The 16,614-nt window shown below is 45.8% G+C and overlaps 1 protein-coding gene across 1 annotated transcript in view; it reads right to left on the reverse strand.

Moving 5' to 3' along the window:
- The window catches only part of STAB2 (stabilin 2), a 157,632-nt gene that overhangs the window by 88,450 nt on the left and 52,568 nt on the right, over window positions 1-16,614 (reverse strand). Inside the window, 12 exon segments of the mRNA XM_032647269.1 lie at window positions 533-619; window positions 1,698-1,784; window positions 4,391-4,453; window positions 6,477-6,629; window positions 8,945-8,964; window positions 8,967-9,024; window positions 9,309-9,331; window positions 9,334-9,361; window positions 13,640-13,765; window positions 13,915-13,971; window positions 14,380-14,523; window positions 15,784-15,933. Of these exon segments, the coding sequence (XP_032503160.1) occupies window positions 533-619; window positions 1,698-1,784; window positions 4,391-4,453; window positions 6,477-6,629; window positions 8,945-8,964; window positions 8,967-9,024; window positions 9,309-9,331; window positions 9,334-9,361; window positions 13,640-13,765; window positions 13,915-13,971; window positions 14,380-14,523; window positions 15,784-15,933 (996 nt within the window).

Genomic DNA, 16,614 nt, shown 5'->3' on the forward strand with positions numbered 1-16,614 from the left:
GCCACAACTAGAGAGAGAAAACCTGCACGCCACAGCTAGAGAGAAGCCCATGCGCTGCAATGAAGATCCCGAGTGTTGCAACTAAGACCCGAGGCAGCCAAAAAAAAAAAAAAAAATCTTAAAGAAAGCATTCACTGGGCAGTGCTTTTTTTTTTTTTTTCCCTTAAGAATAGTAAAATCTCGGCCCTAAAAAGACTTGGAGATCAATGCAGGCCAATCCTGCTATCTCCCACACGGGGAAACTGGGGTCCAGAGAGCCTTGCTGAGTTGCTCAAAGTCACGTGACCAGCAGTAGGAAAGCAGACCAGAAGCGACATCACTGGACACCCTGCCCCCTGCCACTCCCCCAGGCAAAATTCCTTCTCCTGCAGACACCCTCTTTTCTTTTAGCAACTGATCTGTTTCTTTTACCCCCTGGGAACAGTGACTGGCATTGTACCATTTCTTAGTTTAGTGGTTTTAAAAATTACTTTTCGACTTAACACAGGTCAACCTCAGCATTTGTGAAAAAGTAAGCCTCAGTCTTTATCACCTGCCCATTCCCGGAGCATGGATTCGAGAAGCCTCCTGGACACTGGTTGCAGTCGGGCCCGTAGAAGCCGTTGCAGCACTTTGGTATCTGAGAAACAAAATGTGTGTTGCCTTTTGGAATCCCAGGCAGAGTGCCAGTTCCTCAAAGGAAATATCAATACATTTTAATTTCCGTTACGATCTCAAGCAGTATCAGCCCCCTCCCACCCTTAGGAGCACGACTTCTTCTCTTGCAGATGATGGCGTGGCCTGTGCTCAGCCACGTGTTCACCACAAATCTCCTGAGGGCCGCCCCGGGCTGCTGGCTCGGCTCTGGTACTGTGACAGCAAGATTGATAAAGGCTTGGGCTCATGGAGCCCGTGTTCCATCTAGTCAGGGAAGAGACGATACATTTACAAAGAAAAAAAAGAGGATTTCAGATAGCAGTAAGTACCGGGAAATCAAAGTGCCGTTATCAGGTGGTGGCAGGTGGGAGCAGAGGTGTGGGGAGATTGGCGGGGGCACTGTGGATTGGGCGGTGACAGAGGAGATGAGGGTCGGATGGAGACTTGAGAGGTCAGTCAGCCTCAAGAAAATCTGGAAGAACATTCTTCCAGGAGGGAATGGCAAAGGCACACCCGCTGAGGTAGGAATGAGGGTGAGAGACAGGCCAGGGACACTGCAGAGGGTGGGCCATGCAGGGTACTGTCAAGGGTGTGGGCTCCATATTAAGAGTGATAGGGGGCTTCCCTGGTGGCGCAGTGGTTGAGAGTCCGCCTGCCGATGCAGGGGACATGGGTTCGTGCCCCGGTCCGGCAAGATCCCACATGCTGCAGAGCGGTTGGGCCCGTGAGCCGTGGCCGCTGAGCCTGCGTGTCCAGAGCCTGTGCTCCGCAACGGGAGAGGCCACAACAGTGAGAGGCCCACGTACCGCAAAAAAAAAAAAAAAAAAAAAAGAGTGATAGGAACCATGGGATGAATGGATGCAGGGAGGGGGGTGACCTGGCCGCTGTGTGGGGACTCTGCCCTTCCCTTCCTTTGCAAGAAGACATGGTCAACCTGTGGGTCAACCCAAGGGCAACCTGTGACTCACAGACCCTGGGGTCCAAGAGCTGCCCAGCCCTGTGGGCTTCTGTGCAAGGCCTTGGTGGTCTGGATAAGGGCCCCGGCCACACACAAGCCTCACCTTCACGGTGGCATTACAGTATCTGGCACAGCCATTCTTCAGGCTCCTGATTCGGCCAGTGTAGACACATTTGCGTGTGAAGAGTGTCTGGAAGAAAGCCAATGAGGAAGAACATCGCAGTCTGCATTTTGAGGTCCTCTGGGCATGACTCGGCTTCTACAGACACCAGACAATCTTCTTCTGTTTTACTGTCAGCGCTAGGAAAGAGTGCTAGAGCACACAGCACACACAGGCAGAGCTGCCACCCTGTTAAGCCTGTTTCCTTGTTGGAAGAATACAGGCCAGGGTTTGCACCACGCAGGGCATATGTACCTTTCCGTCCCTTCTCATGCCCTGGAAGACATTGTTAATCAATCAGGGAACATGTTCCTGTGCATCCAGGATGTGGCTTAGCCTCCCCTTCCAATTAATAACCATCCCTAACCACTTCCTATATAGACATTTTGGAGCAATTAGAGATTTTCCTCCTAATTTGTACAAAGATCCACCAAAAAAATAGTGAGAGTCTGAGTTTTCCTCTTAGGAATTGTGGGGTATAGGGGCAGATTTCTTTCTATTCTCTAACCTCTGCTACCCACTCAGAATTACGGAGAACTACCATTTATTGAGAACCTACTAAGGTCAGACACATTGCCTGTATGAGGTCATCAATCTTCAACTCCATGTGGGTATTTCTCATCCCTTTTTTATAGATGAGGAAACTGAGGCCCGGACGGGTTAAATCCCTTTTCTTAAGAACACTGATAGTAAGTGGCAGGTCGAGAGAATGGATCTTACCACCTACTACCTTTAGGATCTCAGAGGCAAGTCATGCTGTCTAATCTGTGAAATAGGACAAAAACGCTGGTCTCAAGTTTTGTGCTGAGCATTTAGTCCATGGCTCAAATTTTATGTTAGATAAAAATGGATATGGAGGTACTCCTTCATCTTAGGCTCCTACTTAAGAAGAGAGCAGTGAAAACCGTGGGCAGTAAAATCCTAAAATCTTAGATGTCTAAAGGAATTCTCAGGTCGATGAGGAAGGACTATTCAACCCCCTTGTTGGCTGTCGGGATAGTTAGCCAAGTACAGACCATGGGAGCACGGGAGGGGCAGTTTAGGGGTTCTGTTGGCTCTGACCCATGTGTCTCAGTTTTTCCTTTCCTCTCTCCCTCCTTCTTTGGGCTGAGGCAATGTAGGATCATGGTCTGCGTGTACCAGCTGTGTGACCTTGTGGGAGGGCTTTTATGTTTCCTCGCCTTAGTTCCCAGGTTACACTCTGGTTATAACGTGCCCCCCTCATAGGTTTGCTGCACGACGCACTTAGAACAATGTCTGGCACACAGCACTCACTGGGATGCCAGTCACCACCGTTTCCTCTTCCCTTCTCCCTGTCCATATTCCCTGGTCGACAGCATCCTGCAGGACTCAGGGGTGATGGCGTCACTGAGCAAAATAAATATCTGAACACCTGTGCCTGTTTAATTTTAATGTTTTTCTTTATGAAATGCTCCACAATAGGACGGTGTTAAAAAAAAAACTCATCACCTTCTTTATAATAGCGATCTATTTTAGTGTGGAATGAACTGGCTGGTTGGCAAGTTCTTTCTTAGGATGAACTTAGAGGCAGGAATTTCTATCACCAATCTTACCTTAGAACACGTTGCTTTTGCTACCAGTAGAGTATTTACTTGGCATATAAATTATGCCAAGAAAAATCACCTGTTTTCCTTTTTAGATGAGAGCTTCTCAAGACCAAAACAAAACAAAGCAATATCTTATTCACCTCTATGCTCCCTGAACCAGATCTATAATCCTCAATAGATGTGTGCAGAATTCTATCAAGCTTGACAAGGTTTTGATGGTCCTAGTGTCATTTTTCTTGATATTTCTTGTATTTCTCTCCAGAATGATGCTTGGGAAGAGCAGATACAAATGAAGGGTAGCAGAACATGCCACACCCCCATGTGCCACTTTGGCCTATGGATTATTTTGTGCTAAAGGCACTTGAAAAATAGCAGATACAAAAAACCGAAAAACTTGTATAAGTTTAAGATGTACAACATAGTAATAATGATTTGATGTAGGTACTATTGTGAAATGTATTTCACATTTTAGTTACTTTTCCACAGTTACCTGTCTTTGCTCACATACTATATAAACACTTGGGTTTTGCTGTTCCTCCAGGTCTTCATTCTCCTATGGAAGCTCTTAGGTATGTGTGAAAACCTGTGCTTTTCTCCTGTTAATTTGTCTTATGTCAACTTAATTCTCAGGCCCAGCCAGAGACCGCAAGAGGGTGAGGGTAGAGCTTTGCCTCTCTTATGCAAACACTGGGTTTTATTTCATAGGGCAAGTAGAGAGGGAACATTTACTGAGTGGCTGTTTGATTCAGGCACTGCACTTGGAGTTTTATCTGTGCTAAGGCTGCTGCTGCTACTGTTGCTGTTGTTATTATCGGTATTACCATTTGCGGATAAGAAAATTAGAGTAAGTATGTGAAGCAGCTTACCTTGGATAAATGAGCAAGGACTCAAACACGGATCTGTGGGCTGTCTTTCTACCATCCGCCCAGATATAGTAGGCTAAGAGCTAACCTTACGTTATCCCAGTTGGAACGAATATCTTTTAAGAGGGGAAGATGGAAAGGATGAGAAACCACACCAGCGGGGCTGCTTGGGTGACGTGTGCTTCCCTGAAGCTGTCACACTCACTGTGGGCTCAGAGTCGGCAGGGCATTTGCTCCAATACACCAGGGAACAGCTCACACAAGTGCCCTGGAAGGAAAGACTGCAGGTCAGTACAGGCGTGTCTGTAAGAGGGAGGGGCAGGCCACGTGTCTGGCCTCATGCATCCTCCCTGTGAAGGGGTCCCACTAGTGTACCACTCTTGGCCTCTCTCCCCGCCCCTACTGCCTCCTCACCAGAGAGAAGGAATTTGGGAGAAGGAAGTGGGCCCACTCAGAGCAGCCCCTTCCTCATCCTCTTTCAGGGTCCGACAGGCCTCAGGCTTCTGGACGACCCTGAGGGGACACTGCAGTTGCCCACCTGTGCCAGCGATGTAGTACTAGCACTGGCCACACACTCAAGTCCCTGTTCTCCAATTAGCTTAGCAGTAACGAGGCTGAACATTGCCTCTCTGCCTTTCAGTCTCCTGGGCTTCTTCCTCCATTGGTTCTGAATTCAGGAGGAAGAAAAGGGGTGCGTGCCTCCAAATCTCTCCAGATCCATTCTCTGACCTTCTCTACTGTGTTCTGTGCTCCAGCAGGTAAACCTTGAAGGATGGTCTCTTGGGGCCCCTTGCCAGTTTCCAACTGGTCTCGGTGAGGTGCCAGCAGTATATTAGTGGGTAGGGGAGAACAAGGTCAAGGTATTTCTTTCCTGCTCCCTCTCTGCTCGAGCACCGTTCCTACAGCTGCTGATGGATACCTCTTCTTCCATTCTCCCCAATCTCACTGGGTTCAGGTAACTCTACCCCCTCCCCACCACTGACTCTCTGGTGGTAATGGTTTCCTGCCAGAGCTTCTCCTTGGATGCCCCAGCATCATGTGTTTGCTTCCTCAGCCCTGCCCACCCCTCTGTAGCAGCTTCGTCATTAAAGTCTCTTAATTTGAACCCTTGGTATAAATTCTGCTTCCTGCAGGGACCCTAACTAGTACAGAGACTTATTAATGAAGCCTCTAAGATTCAAACATACATGCCCAAAGGCGGCTATGGGTTCAGCCTGCTGAAAACTGAGACTTCTAGAAGAGACCGGCTGCTTCTACTGTTTACTAGTTCTCAATACTTTCCAGAGAATACATTTGTCCCTTTTTTTTTTTTTCGCGGTACGCGGGCCTCTCACTGCTGCAGCCTCTCCCGTTGCGGAGCACAGGCTCCGGACGTGCAGGCTCAGCGGCCATGGCTCACGGGCCCAGCCGCTCCACGGCATGTGGGATCTTCCCGGACTGGGGCACGAACCCGTGTCCCCTGCATCGGCAGGCGGACTCTCAACCAACTGCGCCACCAGGGAAGCCCCATTTGTACTTTTAATAGACCTAATGGAAACCACCCTAAACCACACAGAGCAGACTCATTTGACTTTAAACCCAGAGAAAATAGTAAAAGAAGACCTCGGTCTAAGGCAGCTATTGGGAAGCCTTTCCTATTTAACCAAAATTTTTTTGGTTGTGGCTCAAACCCACATCTTAATTCTTTTCTTTGGGGAGATGGAGAACGAGTTCTTGAACAACCTGCAGAAAAGACTCAATAGGAGTCAATAATTAGACTTGTTCAGAGCTCCCCGCCCCACCCCTCCCCGAGCAGCTGCCATTCAAGTTCAGGAAAGGAAGTCTGGAGGACAAGGGCAGCCCTAACTCCCTGCCTTGTTGCAGGGTTGCTCTGTTCCTGGTTGTTCAAAATCTTGTTGAAATTTAGTTGCTCTGATTAAAACCAGCTGAGCCAAAACGTTGCAATGGAAACAGGAAACCTTGATTTTGGACTTCTAGCTTCCAGAACTGCGAGAGAATACATTTTTGTTGCTTTAAGCCACTTGGTCTGCGGTAACTTGTTACGGCAGCTCTAGAAAAACGAATATACCAGGGTAGCAACTATCAGTTTGGAAATTCCCCCAGGAACTTTGGTTCACGTTTGATGAGATACGACCTCCGACCCTCCTGCCTCTTCACAAAGACGGAAAGGCCTTCCGAACGAGGCTCAAGTGTGAAACTATCCTCGTCAGCTCCCTCAGAAATCGTGAGGAGAGAACGGTCTGCTCTGTGGGGCTGTTTAGGGTCCTCGTGGAGCTTCCTAGTTTTCTTACCAGTTTCATCTCTCTCTTTGTTCCATCACATCGGTGGGGCAGGATTGGGACGATGGAGGGAGGGATGAGGACTCCAGTCAGTGTGTAAATCCGGCCGTTTTTGGCAACGACCTCCATTTCTTGCATTGCCACATCATTTGCCAGAATCTGTCCCTGGAAGGAAGCAACGGCATCTTTCGTCCTTCTGTACTGAGGAGCGCCAGAGGTCCCCGGGCAGAGCTGAATGTGGCGACCTCTCGAAAGAGGCTTCAACTTCACTTAACTTTCCACAGAGTGGAAGATTGCCGTTAGAAGGGCTTGGCTGACAGGGAAAGATGAATCTGTTGAATGAATTCTTGACTGACTCCAAGCAAGGATGTCTTTGCGGATATGGTCCTTGCCGGTGCCGGACTGGGGAAGAGGCCTAACTATTCCAGCTCTGCAATATGTTTGCTATGAGACCTTGGGCAAACGGTTTTACCCCTGTGGTGAAATGGGGATCCGTTCATTCAGATACATTTAGTGGCCTTGTACTAGACTCTGCTTTAGGGTCCGGGGAGATATCAGGGAACAAGCCCAGACAAGTTCCTGCTTATGCTGTAGGCGAGGGAGCAGAAAATGAACAAATCAGCGAAGAATTCTGATCTCTACTTTCCTCCCAGATCTGCTCCCCCAGCAATATTAATGGCAGCACCATCCTTCTGGTGGCTCCAATCAGAAGCTCAGGAGTCATCTTTGGCTTCCTCCTTCCTCATCCCCCATCCAATCCATCAGCACCTTCTGTTGGTCTGCCTTTCAAAATACCCTCAGAATTCAACCACTTCTTACCACGTCTCTGCTACTACCCTGCTCTGAGTCACCATCATTCTTATTTTATACGTTAAAAAAATTTTTTTATACCATTTCTAAAGGTTACTTTCCATTTACAGTTATTAGAAAATATTGGCTCTATGCCCCGTGCTGTACAATACTTCCTTGAGTCTACCTCACACCTCGGCCTGTCTCCCCACTAGTCACCATCACTCTTCTCTGAGTTATTACATTCACCTCCCAACCAGTCTCCCCCAGAGTATGTCTGATCATGTCATTCCACTGCTCAAAATCCTCTAATGGCTTTTTTTTCTCATTCAGAGTAAGAACCTACATCCTGGCCCCAAGTTCTTAGGCCATGTGTGACCTGACCCCACCTCTCCTCCCTCCTACCACCTTGTCCTCCTCCTACCTCTCTCCTTTCCTCCCTCGGTTCTGGCCCCGAGGACCTTGCTGCTCCTCAACCCGATCCGCATGCGCCTTGCTTCGCACCTCTGCACTTTCTATTTCCTGTCTCTGGAATGCTCTCTCCCCAGCTATTCACATTGCCTGTCCCTTCATTTCCATCAGGTCTTTGCTCACATATTTTCTTCTCCATGAGGATTTCTTAGACACTTTATCGGAAACATCAGCCCCACTCCCACTTTCTAGTTCCCATCCTTGCTTTGCTCTTTTTTGCCTCAGCACATACTACTCTCTGATATATGATATATTTAACTCACTTATTATCTATTGTCCTATGTACTAGAACGAAAGTTCCACGCAACCAGGGACTTTTATCTGTTTGCTTACTGGTCCAACCCTGAGGGCCTAGAATGGTGTCTGACACATCTGAGGCACTCAACAGAAACTTGTTGAGAGAATTCCCTGGTAGTCCAGTGGTTAGGACTCAGTGCTTTCATGGCCGTGGGCCTGGGTTCAATTCCTGGTTGGGGAACTAAGATCCCACAAGCTGTGCAGCTTGGCCAAAAAAACAAAACAAAACAAACAAATAAAACCAAAACAAACAGGAACTTGCTGAAAGGATGACAGGGCGTCATCATCACAATCCAGAGTGAATCAACAGGAGACATAATCTCTGTGCTGCCATATTTCTGCTGATATTACAACCCTGAGAAGTTAGCAGAATAATACTTTGAGTTTCTTACATAAACTCAAAGTTTGAGTTTCTTATATAAATCATGTTCCCTCCCACCTCAGGGCCTTTGCACCTGCTCTCCCTTCTGCCTGGAACTCTCTTCTACTCATCTCTGCCCAAGTTCACATGACTCATCCTTTGAAGCTTGGCCAAAGCATCCTCTCCTGACTGAGGACTTCTAGATTCCCAGATCTGCTTGGTCTCCTTCCGCTGTGAGCTCCCACAGCCCTCTTAACTTCCTCTTGGGGCCCCTGTTTATAATTGTAATTAAATAATTAACTGGTCACTAATTAGTTGCTTAAAGTTGTTTCCTTGCTGGGATGTAAGCCTGTTTTTTTCACTGCTTTATTCTGGCTTCTAGTTCAGACTCACACATGGAGTTGCTCAGCAGGTATTTGCTGAAAGACATAACAAATGAATGAAATAATCATAAAGAGTCGAAGCCTGTGAATTAGTGTCGAGGTAGGATAACCCAATGAAGAATCATAAGCAGAGAAAAAGGCATTTGAGCAATGACGTCAGCAGTAGAGTTTTCACCTACGTTGTTGGTTGTGTTAAACGTATGATCTGGTTGGCCATGCTCCTAACGTGAGGGGTCGAAATGAGGGCAGCCACTTCTAGCTGCAAGAACAAGAGAACAATAGAGACACTGAGAGCGGCACCCAAATCCTCACTGGAAAAAATAGCTTGAAAGCTTATGAATAAGTGACAGGAGCTTTGAGGTCACGAGTTTTGGTGGCTTGGAAGATTTCTTTGATGACAGGCTCATTATTCACTGCTCAGCGTGTGCTCAGAGCACCAGATAAAGAACAACTGTCACACGTTCTCTAGCACTAAAATATTGGAATTTAAGGTCAGATATCTTGAAAGCAAGGAAAAAATACCACAGAAAAAGTGGGGCTGACCTGAGTAAAAGGGACAACATGTATCTGACGAGTTCCAGAAGCTTCCGCGATCCCTGCAATGGAATCAAATACTTCTTTAGTCACTGAGGAAAACACAGATTTCCCTCTCTTGTTCAAACTTCCTCAAATGACTTTGGACACTTGGTCAAGAAAAACAAATGACCCATAATCTCTCTACTGGGAAGTCCAGGGTGAGAACAGCCCCATCCCCCAAACAGCTAACATTCACCAAATTTTTTTTTTTTTTTTTGCGGTACGCAGGCCTCTCACTGTCGTGGCCTCTCCCGTTGCGGAGCACAGGCTCCGGACGCGCAGGCTCAGTGGCCATGGCTCACGGGCCCAGCCGCTCCGTGGCATGTGGGATCTTCCCGGACCGGGGCACGAACCCGCGTCCCCTGCATCGGCAGGCGGACTCTCAACCGCTGCGCCACCAGGGAAGCCCTCAAATTTTTACTTTATGGCAGGGGCTATTCTGAAAACATTATATGCACATCTCATTTAAGCCTCCCAACAGCCCTGTGAGGTGGGGACACTATTGACTCATTACATGTGTGAGAACATTGAGTTTTAAAGCCATGTCCAAGGTCACAAAGCTAACTTAGGATACAGCCGAAGAAGTAACTCAAGCTCTCACTCAGACCCCTCTCTGCATTCCCCCTTGGCCCCTATTGCCAGGGGAAATCACCTGTAAGTAGAGTGACCACACATCCTGGTTTTGTCTAGTACAGCCCTGGCTTTTATACCTATCATCCTGGCAGCCCCATTCACTCTCAAAAGTGTCCTGGTGTGGACACTCGTGAGGCCACCATATCTATACATCAATAGCATTACGTGCAGGGCAGGGTTACCAATAAGAATGCTGAAGTTGACCACCAGTTGGCCAGCCCTGGAAAGTGATGGTTTCTGTAGCTCTGGTTCTGTTACTATGAGACTCTGAGCAAATCACTTAGCCTCTGTGTCTTAACTTCCCCTTACAGCTACTTTAGGGTACCCAGAAGTGAGGACTTGCAGGCAGAAGCAATGCCATTACACGTTTGGATGCTAAGTGGCAGAAAGGGTGGGAAAAAGTGGGGACCACTGGAAAATATCAGACAAAGGTAGGCTGCAAACTCCCAGAAGGCAGGGACTGGTTCTGTCACTGTGTTCCCGGCCAGCAGAGTACAGGGCACATGACAGGACCTACGTAAACATTTGTGCCAATAAGTTAAAAACGAGGAGGGGCAGAGTCCTGAGAAGGGCACTGAACTGGACCTCAAGAACCTGAGTTTAATTGTGGTTCTGCTTCTGTGTGACCTTGAGCAAGGCCACTCAGCACCTCTAGTCTGCAAAACAACAGGGTTTGTATGGACCCCTTCCACCCTCTAATTCTATAGAAAGACCTGATAAACTGGATAATCCACTTCTAAAGCCTCAAGAATTAATTGGCGTTGGATCCTTTTTACCAGAAACGGGAGAATGAAAGGGACAAAGGAATTGACCAGCATCACCGTGCCACCGTGTGTGCCTGCCACCTTATCTGGCCGGGGGCCATATGGTTCAGATAGTTTAGTCCAGTGAGGCTCAGGTCGACAGGATGTCCCTTCAGGTGCTGTCGCTGGAGAGCCTTTTGGAGCAGTGCATTCTTTCCTTTATGAGGACATTCATTTCCTACCTGCTGTTTTACATGCAAACAAACAATAACAACAACAAAAACCAAGCCTTTTGGTGCCAGAGGACAGAAAGGGAGAAGTTTTTCTACCAAGCTGTGACTATGACTTTGAACTCTGTAAATTCACCTCTTTTGTCCCATTTAGCTTGCAAGGTTTTGTGAATTGGCAAGGGCTGGTCTCTTGCTCCCTTTGCTCTTATTTCTGTCTAGATGAAGTCATAAGCTGGGGCTTGTGATTGAGAGCCATGGTCTCTGCAGGGATGGGATGGTTCAGAACTGAAATTTTGCTTCAGAGAGAAGCAGAAAGATACACTGGGAACGATGCATTCCCAAAGCAGAATTAGAAAAGTATTCTTCTAATGAAATCAATTTTTTTCCATTTCATTGGCACATAACTGATGGGGATCTTCTTGTCTCCAGCTAAGGTTCCTCCCTGAAGATAAAGCTAAAGGATGCTCTTAAGATGGGTGAGAGAGAAGGAGCTTCCCATAGGTTGAGGAATTTTAAACCCACACTGACTCTGGACCAGAGAAAACTGGTAGAAATGATTGTTCTATTCCTCACCTAGAAGTTGAAGTGGAAAAACTGTTTTAGACTCAGGATAAAGAGACTTGAGGTTTTATATTCTTTGTGAGCAGAAAGATACCGCCTTTGAGAGAAATGAGATTGAGAGCCAGGGGCAATGGTGTGCTGGTAAATCCCTTCTATGGGGAAGAAAATATGCCCTGATTTATAGTGTTGGCCAATTTCCATGGTGTCAATATTCCTACCAGAGGCTGATTTCAAGCTACCGATGGGATCTCACTGAACGGGAAGAGACATATCTACTCTCGAGAGCCTGAGTGAAGCAGCTCCAGTCACCACTGGAAGGAGCTACAAGGAAAAGAGAGGAGCTTCCCGAGCCAAGGTACTTGACAGAAAAGCAGGGAGGCTGATCTTTTCTATCCTAGTCTAAATTAAAGGCTTTGTTTTAATTTTAAATGTACCCGATTAGGTGTCTGAGAACTCCTTTATTATTATTAAAAATATATGTATCAAATTAGAAGCTATGCATTCAGAGAAGCCATATAATCTCAGAATTTTAATACCTTCCCAGGGCAGAAATGATTACTTCTTGGATTTAAAATTAAATATGAATGTGAGTTCTAAAGAGAAGAATGTTAGTTTTCCTGTAATAGCTAGGTTTCAGGAAACTTGAGTGTGAATCATATTTTTAAAATAACACCCTAGTTTAAAGGCACTGGGAAATCTGACTTTTTAAGTGGAAACCTGTAGCAAATCTTCACATATCAATACGTTTAACATCTGTTTGTAATGTAAGAGATTACCTTCTGACTTAGCTCCTTGATATCTATTTTTTTAATCCAAAGTATTCTGAATGCAAGATATGCTATAGGTACCTGAAAGTATGTGAGCCTCTACATCATTCAGGCAACAAGTTTCTGAGTGCCAAAAAACAGTGTGGGGCTTCCCTGGTGGCGCAGTGGTTGAGAGTCCGCCTGCCGATGCAGGGGACGCGGGTTCGTGCCCTGGTCCGGGGGGATCCCACATGCCGCGGAGCGGCTGGGCCCGTGAGCCATGGCCGCTGAGCCTGCGCGTCCGGAGCCTGTGCTCCACAACGGGAGAGGCCACGGCAGTGAGAGGCCCGCGTACCGCAAAAAAAAAAAAAAAAAAAAAACCGAATAAAGAAAACAAAAAAAAAAAACAGTGTGACCTGGGATACCTGAGTTAGAAAGTTGGTGCTTACCAAAATGTCTATTTCTGGGCCTCATTCCACTGCCATGACATCAGAACGCTTGAGGTGAGCTTCTGGAATCAGCTTATTTAACAAGCTCCATGGGTAATTCTTAAGCATACTAAAGTTTGGGGATCACTACTCTAAAAGATTCAGACCCCCCTCATTCTATATAGTCAACACTGATCTATATGAGGTCATAGGTAGTTTTGCCCCATTGCCAACATGGTAGGCAATGGTAGGGCCTCAGGGTACTGAAAAAAGTCTGTGGTCCTTCCTGTAATTCCACTATTTGACATTCTAGTGAAAAAAAATTCCATAATTAGCTAACCTTCTTTTCAGTTTAAGGCTGATATTTCTGGAAAACACTTTAAATGGTATCAGTCATTTATACCCTAGAGTGAAAGAGTAAAAAAATCTCACGTGAGAGAATTGAAGATTTATGGAGAATAAGGAGAGGGTTATTGTGGAGAGAACTGAAAACAACAGAAAGGAGAGTCGGGAGCCCCTAAAAATAACATTATATTCCTTTAAGTTTAGCCTAGACCTGGCCCAGAATGCCCTACATTAGGCTTCATTTTCTAGATGATTTTAGAGTTGTAGGGAACTTAAAATTATGATTTTGCTATTAAGAAATATTAGAAGAGCCAGGACAAATCAAACCAACCATTCAGAGCTGGGGTTGCATGTAGATTCTATTTCCTGTGCCCAGCCTGATCGACTGGTCTTTTAGCTACTTGGAACTCTACTGAGGAGATTGTAGCCACATCTAGGCTTAACTCCAGAGTACTGTGATTGATTAATGATGTCTGCCTTTGTTTTGCAGAAGGGTAGATGGTGATACATGTGCTACTTATTTGTCATCCTTAATTTAGAAAAAGCCTGTATGGACAGAGACTGAAGCAGTGATCCTGACATGACATCATTAGAGTCAGTAGGATACAATACCTCTGAAGAAAGGAGATAATCGAGAGTGCCATCCTTCATGTTATTCAATGCTTCATCACTTGGAACAAAAACGGTATATGGTCCACCAATCCCATCTTCATCTAAGACATGTCCCACACTGGTTTCCTGCATTTGAGAAATGAAAATGTATATCTGCAACCTATCTCAGATAAATATCTGAATTCCCCAGCAAGTATTTATAATTGATACCCCCTGCTAATTTTACAAAGGACTGCACATAAAACACTTTCTAGAAATTCATGAAAAGTACATACCTCTAACAAAGATCTGAACTTGCTGTATCTTGGTTGTAGCATTGTCATTATGGTTTGCTAAAAAGAGACATCTTGCTTAAAATTCAGTGAAAAAAAATAAGGTGGTTTAGGAAATATTTAGATGCTCTAACAAGAAAAGACTGATGACAGAGTTTACATGTAAGTGTGGATCTCCTCCATAAAGCACAAGGGATAAATTTTCACGACAGCTGGTCTGAGTCGTCAGGTGTGACTATGAAAAAGGTCATAAAATCAACATCTTTCCTACACTTACTATATGCCTTTCTCTCTCTCTCAGAGGTGCCCAGAATTCTACTAAAAACAGAAATTATCCTGTTTTCCCCATGGTTGGGGTCCTAGTACAAGCACATAGTGGTGGCATTCATTTTCTTTTTGGGAGTGACTCTCCAGGGAGCAAAGGGAGATGGATTTGAGGTGACGTCACTTTTACCTGAAATATCTCACCTCAATATTGCTCTCAAACGTGGGCGCCATCTTGTCCATGGCTCTGTCGAGGATGTGCAGGAGCCCGTTGGAAGCAATTATGTTCCCTTGTATAATTTTTACCTTCTTTTTGCCTCCACAGAGTTTAAGCTTCAGGTGACTGTCCTAAAACACCAAGGAAAAATAAAAATTAATGTGTGCCCTTGAAAAATCGAGCACTGGATTAGAAGAAGTCTTAAATCCTTGGGTTGTGCCATTTATTGGCTGTGTGACCTTGGATGAATCACTTATCCCCAAAATGGGAATGATGGTTTCTGCTCAGTTGAGTTCACAGGTCTTTCATTAAGATCAAATGAGATAACATATGAAATCACTTCTGACTACCAGTGATTGCTAAATGAGAATAAGGCATTATAGTCTCCCCACCATAGATGGCAAGCTACAAAAAGGCCCCAAACTATTCAATTTATCGTAAATTCATTACCTACTTTAGTGTCTTGGACAGAAGAGGCACACAATAAAACATATTTGTTGAATGAATAAAGGAATGAATGCATGTCCTTGTGAGAAAGGAAACCACATCTTCCTCTGTCTGTCTGTCCGTCAATCCATCCATCCTCACACACACACACAGTACAACCCACTGGTGAAGGATTCAGGCTTTGGGGTCAGGCACACCTGCTTTTGAATCGTGGCTCTGGCCCTTACTGTGCTACCTCTCAGTTTTCCCATTGGAAAAGCCTTCACAGGACTGTTGTGAGCCTTATGTAACACAAATCCAGATTTACCCCAGTACCTTGCACGTAGTAAGTGCTCATTAATCTATCAACTACTGATATTTGGTGAAATGCAACAGGATAGGTCATAACCCCTGCCCCCATACACACTCTCTCTGTTGACTGACCATGTGCCCTTCAGCTCAGTAAAATCACAAAAAGAGTTATTTGTGAAAGAGGAGGAAGATATTTTAAAAACAAAACAGAATTGATGGCATTAGGAGAGATGCAGTGTTGAGTTGGAGAGAATGGATAAACCCTGGCAATCTAAAACAAACAATCCATTTCCTTTCGTAAGATGAGTGCTGATCTGGCTTTCTGCTGATGCTTCCAGGAAAAAGGTTTACTGTAAATTTCTCCTTCCTGCTGGTAGTTGAATGATGGTTGCCTTGAAAACTAATTCAGACCAGAGCAGAATCACTTTACAATTCCCTTCCTGTAACAGCCCACCCCTCTCCCACCTGACCCTTTCCAGTGTTGTTCTCCATTTCTTTCCTGTGTAGGGAAGTACTCTGACAAATAAGGAACAAGGAAAGAAGTTCTCTGGAACCTTTCATGACCCCCGGACACCAAGAGAGAGCTGGCTATGGCCATCGACTCAGTGAGCAGCTTCATTCTGGGAGTGAAAATCAGAGAGACCCTCACCTACCTTATCATCGCTGAAGACTTCCCCTGACTTCCCGGTCAAAGTATAGAATGTGTCTGTATTATTCATTTGCTCGGTGCTCATCTGCCCAGCAATTATGTGGAGTTTCACAAAGTACTGAGCAGCTTCGTTATTCAGCAAAAGCTCTTTTACCTGAGAAAAGAAAGCCGATTCCTTCAGTCTCTACTGTGGTTTGAAGGGAAAAATGAGGTTTGTGATTCAGGTTATGACTTGTTTAGCATCAAAAACATCAAAGCTAGTTCACCCTGGCTTGAGTTTGGGCTCTTTCAGATACAGATGACTTTCCCAGAGATAAGCTGCCCTAAGCCAGGCCTTAAAGGGAGCAGAAATCTAGAGGTGAGGCACGGTACGCTCTCAAACCATGGGGGGTGCTCTGGGAGGGAACCGGACATCATGGGGAGAGCATAGCGCTGGGGCCAGGAGGACCAACGTGGTTGGCAGGTGCTGAGAGGTCAGTCATCTTGAGCCCAGGAAGCAGCTGGGAATGAAATGTGAAATTGTGTGAAAAGACCCAGTAGAGTGGACCGATGGAGCTTTTGAAGAGCAAAATTAAGATTTTCGAAATCCTTTGGATCAAATTGACGTTTTGTCAATATTGTATTGTCAACAATCACTCAGAGACCTTTTCTCAACTGTGTAAATTCAATCTGTATATTAAACAAGAGACCACATGCAAAGTGTCTAGCCCAGATGCCTTCAACATTCACTAGTTCTCCTTCCCCACAGGAGACGTGTGAGTGCATCTCTGAAGATTAATGACAGATTCGTCTTGGACGGATGAATGGTGGTGGCATATTAGGAGCAGAGAGTCTG

Source organism: Phocoena sinus, chromosome 10, assembly GCF_008692025.1.
Source record: "Phocoena sinus isolate mPhoSin1 chromosome 10, mPhoSin1.pri, whole genome shotgun sequence".
NCBI lineage: Eukaryota > Metazoa > Chordata > Mammalia > Artiodactyla > Phocoenidae > Phocoena > Phocoena sinus.